Source organism: Tiliqua scincoides, chromosome 1, assembly GCF_035046505.1.
Source record: "Tiliqua scincoides isolate rTilSci1 chromosome 1, rTilSci1.hap2, whole genome shotgun sequence".
Lineage (NCBI taxonomy): Eukaryota > Metazoa > Chordata > Lepidosauria > Squamata > Scincidae > Tiliqua > Tiliqua scincoides.
In genome coordinates this window covers 3,867,433-3,878,250 of record NC_089821.1, presented here as the reverse complement: position 1 = coordinate 3,878,250, position 10,818 = coordinate 3,867,433, and the positions used below count along the sequence as shown (strand labels likewise).

At 45.9% G+C, this 10,818-nt stretch overlaps 1 protein-coding gene across 1 annotated transcript in view; it reads left to right on the top strand.

The window, feature by feature from the left end:
- The first annotated feature begins 819 nt into the window (after positions 1-819).
- The window catches only part of NPAS3 (neuronal PAS domain protein 3), an 847,937-nt gene continuing 837,938 nt past the window's right edge, over positions 820-10,818 (top strand). The window contains exon 1 of the mRNA XM_066633763.1: positions 820-974. Within this exon, the coding sequence (XP_066489860.1) occupies positions 925-974 (50 nt within the window). The 5' untranslated portion in view covers positions 820-924. The remainder of the gene's footprint in view (positions 975-10,818) is intronic.

The following is a 10,818-nucleotide window of genomic DNA, read 5'->3' as shown; positions in this document are numbered from 1 at the left end:
GGGGGGCTTACTCCCACGTAAGTGTGGCAAGGGTGGCAGCCTTGGCTCCCAGTCTTATGCACGTGTACTCAGAAGCAAGCCCCGTTACAGTGAGCGGGGCTTACTCCCAAGTAAGTGTGGCTAGGCTGGCAACCTTGGGGCCCCATCCTTCTGCAGGTCTACTCAGAAGCAAGCCCCGTTATAGTCGGTGGGGCTTACTCGCGCGTAACCGTGGCCAGGACTGGGCAGTGCGCCCGTCCACACGACGCACGCGTGTCGCGGGCGCACGTGTGTCCCGCACAGCCCCGCGTGTGCAGCGCTGTGCCCGGCGGCCCGCCAGCCAGCGCGCGGCGTCTGCGGCTCCAGCCTCTCTCTGTCTCCCTCTCCCGCCGCCTCCGAGCAGGAGAGTCTGCGGACTGAGCGAGCGAGCAGGCGGGCGGGCGGGCGGGCGGCGGAGGCTCCGGCGGCCGGAGGCGGTGGGGGCCCCAGAAGGACTCCCGGCGCGGCCCCCGCAGGTCCTGAGCCGGGCCGGGCCGCGATGCCACCCGCGGAGGCTGCCGCGCGCCCCTCTCCCGCGGCCCAGGCCGGCCACCCATCGCCGCGCCTGGCAGGTCTGCGGAGCCCGGAGGCTGCCCCCACTTCCCCGGGAGTAAGCCCCATCGGCCGCCATGGCGCTTACTTCTGAGTAGGCGGGCCTCGGAGGCCGCCCCCCCGCCCCCACTTCCCAGGGAGCGGGCCCCGATGGGCTTTACTTCTGAGTAGGCAGGGAGCCGCTTCCCGGGAGCGAGCCCCAGGGACTCCGGGGGCACTCGCTTCTGAGCAGCCAGCCAGCCATGCCCCGGCCCCGGGACGGGCCCCCCTCCGCCTGCCCCTCTCCGCAGCGGCGGCGGCGGCAGCAGGGCCGGCTCTAGCACCGCGCTGCGCGCCCACCCGGGAGGGGAGAAGATGGCGCCCACCAAGCCGGGCTTCCAGCAGGATCCTGCCCGCCGAGAACGGTAACGCCGGCCGTGCCAGGGCTGCGTGGCCGCGGAGGGGAGAGGGAGGGACGGGGAGGGGAGAGGCGGCGGCGGCGGCGGCGGGCTCTGCCTGCCGGGGAGCGCGGGAGTCCCTGCCGGGGCGAGCGGGCGGAGGTGCCCCCGCCGGGGGCACCTCCGCCCGCTCGCCCCGGCAGGGACTCCCGCGCTCCCCGGCAGGCAGAGCCCGCCGCCCCTGCCCCTGCCCAGCGCCCCTCCAGCCCGGCCAGCCGGCTCGCCCGCCTCCCCAGCAGCCGCGCCTGCACCGCCTCCCGCTGCAGGCGGCGTCTGGCGGCGGAATCCCCGCGAGGGAACTTTCCGGCTGGCCGGGGGGAGGCGAGGGGTCCCCGCCAGGCCTGGCGGCAGGGCCGGCTCTCCGGCGCACCAGCTAGGCCCGGCCGCGGTCCGGCGCAGCCCCCGCCCGCCGGCTCCGGTCCTCCGCCCGCCCGCCCGCCCCTTCCCCCGGACTCCGGCGCGGGCGAGGAGGGTCCCGGGCCGAAAGTGCGCGGCGCGCCTGCGAGGAGGGGGCCGAGCCGGGGCTGCCCGCCTGCGCGTGGCGAGCTGGAGGCCCGGGAACCGGGTTCCTGAGCATACGCAGAGTGCCGGCGGCGGAGCCGCAACCCTCTCCCCCGTGGATTATAACGGGGCTGACTTCTGAGCAGGCAGGCGGCGGCTTGGACTCGGAAGCTCCGACCCCACGCGCACTTTCGCGGGAGTAAGCCCCGTCGACTAGAATGGGGCTTACTCCTGAGTAGACAGGCGCAGGCTTGGGCTGTGCGTGCCCGGCACTTCTGCTGGGGCGAGCGGGTCCCAGCCGAGGCCGGAGGGAGGAGGAGGACCCGCGGCTGCGAGGGGGAGACTCGGCATGGGACGGGGGGGCACCCCCTGCCCGCAGCGCCTCTCCCTCCCCGGAGCAGCGGCGTCGGAGTTTCCAAGTTCCCTGCCCCGCGTGGCTTGCTTGGGGGCTACTCGCGAGTGGGAGGGAGGGAGGGCTCGCTGGGGCTGAGCGGGGAGAGAACCGCTCCGGCTGGCGGGACCCCGGCGCTGGGCGGCAGGTCTAGCGGGACGGCCACGAGGCAGAGCAGCTCTCTGAGCACCCGGTCCCTGCCCCGGCGGAGCTGAAGTGTTGGCATCGCTGCTACCTGGGAGTAAGTCCCTTGGAGTTCAGTGGCACCTGTTTCTGAGCAGAGAATGGCGTGGGTCTCATTTTCTGAGGCTGCAATCCTAGCCGCACTTTCCTGGGAGTAAGCCTCCTTGACTCTAATGGGACTTACTTCTGAGTAGGCTTGAGCTCTCAATCGGTTTGAATTTGAATACTTGGATTGTGGTAGACTTAGTGCTTGGCTCACTGTGGAAACTGTTGCATGGTTCGCCTCCAACTACATTTGAATGTGTTCTGGATGGAAACATCAGAGTGAATTTTCTAGAAACCAGAGGGTTCCCCTTCCTTTACTATGGACATTCAGCATTTTTCCTCCAGTGACTGTAAAAACATTTGTGTGTTACTAATAACGTCTTCAGCAGCCTGCTGGTTTCCTGCACATAGAGTCATGCATGGGGGGGGGGGGGAGAGAAGCTAGCACATAACTACCAATATGTGCTGACTCCCCGTCACCCCTCCCCACCTTGAACACAGAATCTGCTTTTTGCTTTACGAGTCTGGTACTATATTAGTAATAAGCACTCGCTAGGACAGCTTCAGTAATCTCTCTAGCAGAGGCATATTTGTGTGCCATTTTGGGAATTTTTCTGAGATAGGAATCTTGAAGATAGAATTAATTTCTAGGGGAAACTTCATAGCCTGTGCATCAGTGCTTTCTTTATCACCTGTCTCCATTTGGCATTCGAAGAAGGTAAATCAAAGTATGCGATTTGTTATTCTGCTCCACTTGAGAGCTGTACTAAATAACACTTGGTCTGAAATTCTGATTGAAGTTGTAGGAGGATATACTGTATTTAATTTAATGCCCTTTAATAGCATATTCTTGTTCAGCTCTGATGCTGTCATCTTAAAGGTTGGATCAGAGGAGTTTTATCCTGTACAGGGTGGGAGGAGTAAAAATTTCAGAGAGAAAAGTAGCCTTAAATTCATGAAACACCAATAACCCAAAGCTTGGCCTAGTGTCCAGGTGATTGTTCTATGCCCCTGAGGCGTCACTTCTTGCCACTGCCTACAATGTTCCAACCAGTTTAAGATTAAACGAAATGGGAGTTGTTGTCACAAGTCTCTGCAGAAGGCATGCAATGTCATACCTTAGCCTTTTAACACAGAAGATGTCAGGAAGAGTACAGTGTGTTTTATTAAATATGTGTTGTATTTTCTTAAAACACAGCCCGTATTTCACTGATGTCTTGCTTGCGGCTATTTAAGTCTACTTTCTCTGGAATTGAATTTTCAGCATGCCACAGCCTTTTATAATGCATTCTTGTTACGTGTTATAAATGGCTAACCTGCACATGGTTGCATGCATTCTGGTTGAAATCTTATGCACACTATCCTGGGAGTTAGTTGCATGGAATCTAGTATGGCTTCTGAATAAACTTGCATAGCACTGGGCTGCACATTCCCTGAAATAAGAAAGACCTGGCCATATTAATCATATGCAGAGTTGCAGCCCAAGCCTCGATCCTGTGCAGACTTGCTTGGGAATATGACCCAAGAAAATCAACAGGGCTTTCTCCTGACTAAGCGTTATTAGGACTGGGGTGCTAATATTGAAAACTATGATGCCAAAGCCAAATGTGTTAAACTGTTACAGACCAGTCATTATCTTTTTAATTGCCACACCTTGATGTTTAGTAGACTAGTTGATTTTTAAACTTCTGGTTTTGGTTAATTGAGAGGAAGTTACTGGACTTGAACCTGTTGCATTTTCTTTCACAGTGTTGCAGGTTGCAACTTGTTCAGAGCTGGCAGAGGGTGATCCGGTTATGTGGATATATCCAAGGGAATTAAATAGACGCAAGTCTAATGTGTATGACATGCCTGCAATGATTTGTAAAACATATTGCTGTGCTACTGTTGTAAAGGGGAAAAACAGCTCCTTTCATTTTTTTGGTATTTCTTTCTAGAGTATATGCTTAAACGCAGCAGTGATAAATGATGATATGCATTGTCTAACACTTGCTTTTATATAAATAGCTCCAGAAGATTGCTTAAATGATAATCGAAAATATGAAATAGGGTGGCCTTCATATCACAAGGCCAAGGGTCTACAAATGGAAAAACTGAAATAATGAAATATTTCCAAGGCAACAGACTGTCAACAAGAACAGTAATGCATGGGCATATCATAGAGATACCAGAGAGGATATTAGATCTTATAGCTCTAGAGGTAGGAGTTATAATGACCTTTATTAAATAGAGCCTCCCACATTACCACCGTATCTCTGATTCCTGATTTATGGATTAGCGCCCTCACCAACATCCTCAATTTGAAACATTCTCCCTCCACTTTTTATTTGCCGTATTTAAACTTACTGGAACCATACATTATTGAGGGTTTATAAGAGAGTATTGATCAACTTATAGTATTTTCATCAACTAATGAGCTCCTAGCAATCAGATTTTTATTTGTATTCTCCACAGCCCACTCTTGACAAAACAAAATTACACTCACATAGTATGTTTTGCACTGTTTTATAAGAAATACATCTTGATAGAAGGTGTCCTAAAAGAACTACAGCATATTCTTGTATCTTATCCCCTCAACCAGATAGAGTAATTCTTCATGAGTAAATTGTCTTTATGAATCCATAACTGCCACATAATGCTCTGCTGTGAGATCAGGGGTAGATTTGGTATCCATCTTCTGTACTTACCTGCAAAGTTACTTGAACCATTGTACATTACTTGGTACAAAGTTACTTGAACCATTCAGGAATTAGAGCTTTTGCTGCATTATTACATTTAAATATACAGAACCATTGCAAATGTAAGGATTGTTGGGATAATTCTTCACCATTTTTCTATCCATCTCAACTTGAGTGCAGTATATAGTAATGACAATTTTTTTTTTTTGTATTACAGAGGTAGCAATAGTGATTGTAGTTACCCCACACACTGTTGCCAAGACTGGTTGTGTAGGAAAGTCAGTATCCTCAGGTATCTGATTTGTTCTAAAACTGTACTGAGGCATGGCAGTCACTTTGATAATATTCTGTGTGGAATGGAGCTTAGTATTGATACTAGAGTATCAGCAGAAATTGAAATCCTAGATGCACTGCAGTTGGTTATTATTGTACCATTTTGATTCTCATATACAGTTAATGACTTGCTTTCATCCAACATTGTACTGGTCAGTGCCCAACTGGCAGGCTTGGGGGGGGTATTAATAGAAACAGGCTATAATCCTATCCACACTTACCTGGGAGCAAGCCTCACTGACTATAATATGACTTACTTCTGAGCAGATATGCATAGGATTGGGTTCTGTGGCAACAATTCAATACAAACTTTACTGGAAGAAAGCCCTGTTGGACACAGTGGGACTTACTTCTAAGTAGACATGCATAGGATTGTGCTGTCAGGTTGCCATCCTGTGCACAAATACCTGGGAGTAGGTCCCACTGAACTCAAAGGGACTTACTTCTGAGGAGACATGCATAGGACTGAGCTGTTTATAATGTTAATGCCTGCTTAGTTCCTTTGGCATAGCTATGGGTTGTGTGTATGTGGGGGGTAGGTACCGAAGTCTAAAGATATGGTAATAATTTGTTGTAATATGCTAGTTTGTGGGAAGGTATGCCTCATAGTAAGAATATAGTTGGCGGTTGCTGTTTATCAGATGGTTTTGTGGCCAGCATGATCAATAGTTTTGCCAAATACAAGGCGCCTGTGAAATGTATAGGACTCTGGTGCCCTTTATTTTAACAGAACTTTGAGCAGAGGTATTCATTAATAATTTATGATATGTTTGTGTATTACATGGAATGATATCACATTGAAAGATGTGCTGTGCTCGGGAGGGTTTCATCTTTTCTCTGGAAAAATGTGAGCAAAAGCTGGGAATATAATTTCCAGTTCTATTATCATTAAAGCTACCCCAGAATTAATTGAGTGTTAATGTGTGAAAGGAATTAGCCACTTTATAGATACTACCTTTTTAATTTTATAGGTTCCTCTGTTTTGCTTATTCCATAATGCTGCTTTTACAAGTCTGTTTACTCCTTTATTCTTGGGCAACTCTTAAAAGAAATACAAAGGTCTTGTTCATTTAAATAATTTCACTGTTTTATGCTTAGAACTGAAGTTCACAGGCTGTTATCATACTGAACACATGAATGAAGCAAGATAATGGAAGGGGTTTGTTCATGTGATCAGAGATGCCCAGAGTTCTTACATAGTGAATGCAGCATAGTTCTTCTGAATTAAAAAAAAAAAAAAAGGCAGGATATTGTATAGGAAGGGAACTCGAGAATGACTGAAGCATTTTGACTTGCCTGCTGTTTCCTGTCACTAGGGGTTTGCCGTGACTTCTGAACTAACTGGATTCTGCACAGTGGCAAAAATGATCCTACAGAGCCATTGTGTCACTAATGCTGAAATGAAAGAGAGATGAGGGCAAGAACTGTTGATTATCTGTGTATTATTGTCCTCACCCCTCTCTAGCCTCATGATTTGTCTCCACCAACATCCTGGTCAAACTTCATTTCTGTTTGTCCCTTGTTAACTTTTTCCCGGACTAGTAGCGTACATGTGTGTGCACACCCTATATATAATACATCAGCTGAGATTTGTGCAGTAGCATAGCTGGGGGAGTGCAGAGCACTAAGTTTTGCAAGCTCCCTCCCCTTCCGAGCCATTCCTGGCTGCTAGAGCAAACCGGAGGTAGTGTAGCGAGAGGGGGTGCAAAGCACTAAGTTTTGCAGGGTGCCTCACTGTGGTGTGCAAGTGGCCCCTCCTCTACAGAGCCATTCCGGGCACTAGAGCAAAATGGAGGTGTATGCTGCATAGGATTGCAGAATAAAATATTAAAGAGGTATCTGTGCATTTGATAAATGCACCTATCAGAATTGTCCTAATTTTGTTCAATGAGAGAGTACTTGGTAGTAAAGAAGGGTAAGGAGGAGAGACATTTGTTCAAATGTGAGGGATACCGTAGACTTCCACGTGAGGAAACCAGAAGAGTCTTGAGCAATCAGTTAAGGGACACATGGTATGATTCAAAATGTGGCAGAAGCTTATGCTATTTTTTCTCTCCGTCTCTTGCACAGAAAACTTTTTGATCTGGACCTGTCTTGTTTTAATTAGAAATCTCATTTTTAAGTTCACACATCTCAAGTCTGAATGTATGGCACAGAATGCACATCTGTGTTTGCTAGTCTTAAGGCTCTTAACAATTAAGAATTGTTAATGTGGATTCCAGACCACAAAATTCTTTCCCACCATGCTGTAGACAAATTAGCAGCTAAAACAAATGAAAGTGTTATTTCAGGATATCTGCCATACAGAAGTCATTTGAGATTGTGTGTTTAGATCTGCCAGTGGTTCAAAGAGGTCTTCCTTGTGGGCTAACTGGCTTTCTCCAATCAGGCTAAGCAATGGGTTGTGCCTTATAAGGATTAGATTAGAATAAAGAGGTGGACCTTATTCAAAACCTGTGACATGACTGTAAATATGTTAGAAATCTTAGTTAGAAAAATAAGTTAGAAATCTTAGTTAGCTCTTGGTTTTAGAGGCAAGCTGCCTCTGATTGCCAGATGCAGGGGAGGGCACCAGGACGCAGGTTGTGCCTGTTGTCTTGTGTGCTCCCTGGGGCATTTGGTGGGCCACTGTGATATGGTCTGATCCAGCAGGGCTCTTCTTAGGTTCTTATGTTCTTAAGTTATAGATGAAATAGAAGAAAAGAGCAATCCTTGACTTGGGATATGTAAGCTAGGCTGCCTGTTTTGAGTTGAGATTCTGTATTTTGGGTGTTTGCTGTATTCATGACTCTCTCACTTATTTACTCTCTATATTGCATATCTTATACAGGTACACCTTGACTCTTGGCATGTGTTGCTTTGCTCTTTTGACCATTTCTTGTACTTGAGTTTTGTCAGTCAACCAAATACGGGAAACCAAATACATACTATGTATTTTGGATGTGTTAGATTTACTGTTTTTGTTAGCTGTTCATTGTTAGTGAAGATGAGCAAGATATACATTTTTGAAATTAATAATTCTAATTTTGAAATTAGAAGCAAACAAGGAAACCAAGGCTACACTCCTATGCACATAACCTCAGAGTAAGTTCCCTTTATATAATGGGACTTACTTCCGAGGAGACATGCATAGGATTGGACTGTAAGACAAAAGGGAGTCATGAGTATGGACAGCGGTATAACACAGAAGCAAGTCCTTCCGAAATCAAGGTTTAAAAGGGCAGACCTTTGAGCTCTTTGGTATATTACAAAATGTATTTTGAATTCACAAAAAAGTGGATATTCTGTTGCCATCTGCTATTTTTCCAGAAAAGGAAATTTCTGGGCTTCACAACTACTTCACGCAATTTGAAAACCACAACTTGAGAACCTCATGTATGCATGCTGGGTGTCCAGATATGTACAAAATAGATATTTTGAGATATGTATATAGTCTGTACTTCATGTGTTTGATGGTCTGTAATGTTCTTTGGATTCTGTTAATTTTCCCTCAAGAAAGTGTAGGATACTTGTTAATGCATCATCTAGTCGTCATTGGCACCTTCTGGTATAAATTGCTTTCAGCTGATCAAATGGCGCTTTATAACCCTTGGTTTGTAGTGCATTCTAAAGCATACCTGCTCTTTTTAAAAAATCTTCTACTGGGCAAGTTCAGTTCAGTGCTGATTAAATTTCTGCCCAGCCCACAGGTGTACATATTTGATTCCAGTTGCATATATGCAGTATTGGGCAGAAATGGCTTAAGCTCTTATCCAATACCAAACCAGTACTTTTCAGAAACATCTTCTTTTGTTGTGCCAAAAACTGCATTTTAGGTCCTTTTTGTGCATTTAACAACTTGGAGTCAACACATTGTTTGTCTTCTAAGAGTGTAGCCCTTTGGGTTTGAAACTTTTATTATCTTTTTTTATTTACCTTTTTCATATCTGAGGTTGAGTTACGGGGAAAGGTGTGAAATAAATGTTAACGAGTTGCTTGCATTTCTTACTTCAGTATGCAGCTATCTTAAAAGCAAATGGTTTCCATATGGGGTTGGAGAGCTGTACCAGCCTGTGTATGGTTGTTTTGTAGAGAAAAGTCGCTTTACAAATAATCAGAGATGATCTTCTGCTTCAGATTTTCCTGAACTGAGCAGTAGAAACAAGCTCTGACCTGATTTCTGCAAACCCTGGTTCAAGTTAAGGGGTGTAGGAGCGAGGAAATCTCTTTACCTTTGATGTCCTCTGCAATCTTGGGGTTGGTTTGGTTACTAGGTTGGGATTGGATCCAAAGACTTGTGAGTGAAATATTTAGTGCTGATTTGAGCGGACTTGTAAAAACCTTGCACAACAGTCCATGCAGTGTTATAATTGTTAAGTTCTATAGCAGTTTGCATGATTTTGCCAGTGCTAAAGATTGCACTAGTTCTTGCATAAGCAGAAGAGCATCTTTGGATTTAGGGCACAAACATACCTGAGAATAAGTCCCATTGAACTCAGTAGGATCTCTGAGTAGACATACATAGGATTGCACTGTTAGTTTCACTTTTTTTGTGCAACATTCTAGTGCTGAATGAAAAATATCTTCAGAAAGAACTTCTCAGGATCCAGTCCGTGTTTCATTATCCCTTTCAGTTAGACTCGTGTTTCTCAAACTGTGGGTCTGGACCCACTAGGTGGGTCATGAGCCAATTTCAGGTGGGTCCACTTTCATTTCATTATGTACTTTATTTTTAATATATTTTTTAAACAGATCAGCAATTGCTTGGAGGGTTAGAAGGGTTATTCTTAATTTTAAATAAATTTTATACTTATTGTAAGCTTTTTATTTACCTAATTAATTAGATTTGATTTTGTTGTGTGGTAAGTGTTAAAAATTTGCCTGCTTGTTGATGTCACTTCTGGCCACAACATCACTACCAGGCTAATGACTTTACTTTTGGTAGGTTCAGAAAAATTGTCCTTCTAAAAAGTGAGTCCTGGTGCTGAAATGTTTGAGAACCACTGAATTAGACTCTATGGAGGAAATCCTGCAATGAAAGTCTCCTATTCAGTGGTCTGTGATTTTTCTTTATGCTTCACTGGGCACATTTGAAATAGCTTCAGAACTGAAACCCAACCCAAAATATCTTTCCTTCCAGATTTTCTGTACTTTTTAAACATTGTAATTCCAGAAAAGTTCAGTTTTTGAAACTTTTCTTTTTAAATTAGATAAATTGGTATTTAAATTCTTGTATCTCTCAGTTGGTAAGAAACTGAGGTTGTTGGAGTAGGTCTGACTTGGGAGTAGGTCCCATTGAATGCAACAGAACTTAGTTCTAAGTAGACATGTGTAGGACTGGGCTGTAAATTATTTTTGTAGATGAGTATTGTTGCTGAATTTACAGGTTGGTGTAATTCTTTAAATTGAAAATAAATCATTGGCGCCCTGTAGTCCTAAAAAAGTTAAATTGTACTTTGTTTTGAAGATCCTGAAAAATATGAAATAGTTGGCACCTTTTTTTGTACAATAGAGAAGTGTTGTATGCATTTCTTGTACCATGAAGTTTGCTGTACATTTAAGGCTGAGGAGATGGAATTTTTGTAGCCTTTCAAAGCATGGTTATCATGAAAATGTCCCAATAGATTAAAGTGTGAATCAAGGCAATTTCTCCGCACAACTGTTCCTTACAGGTGATAAAATTCCCCTTAGCAGGATGATA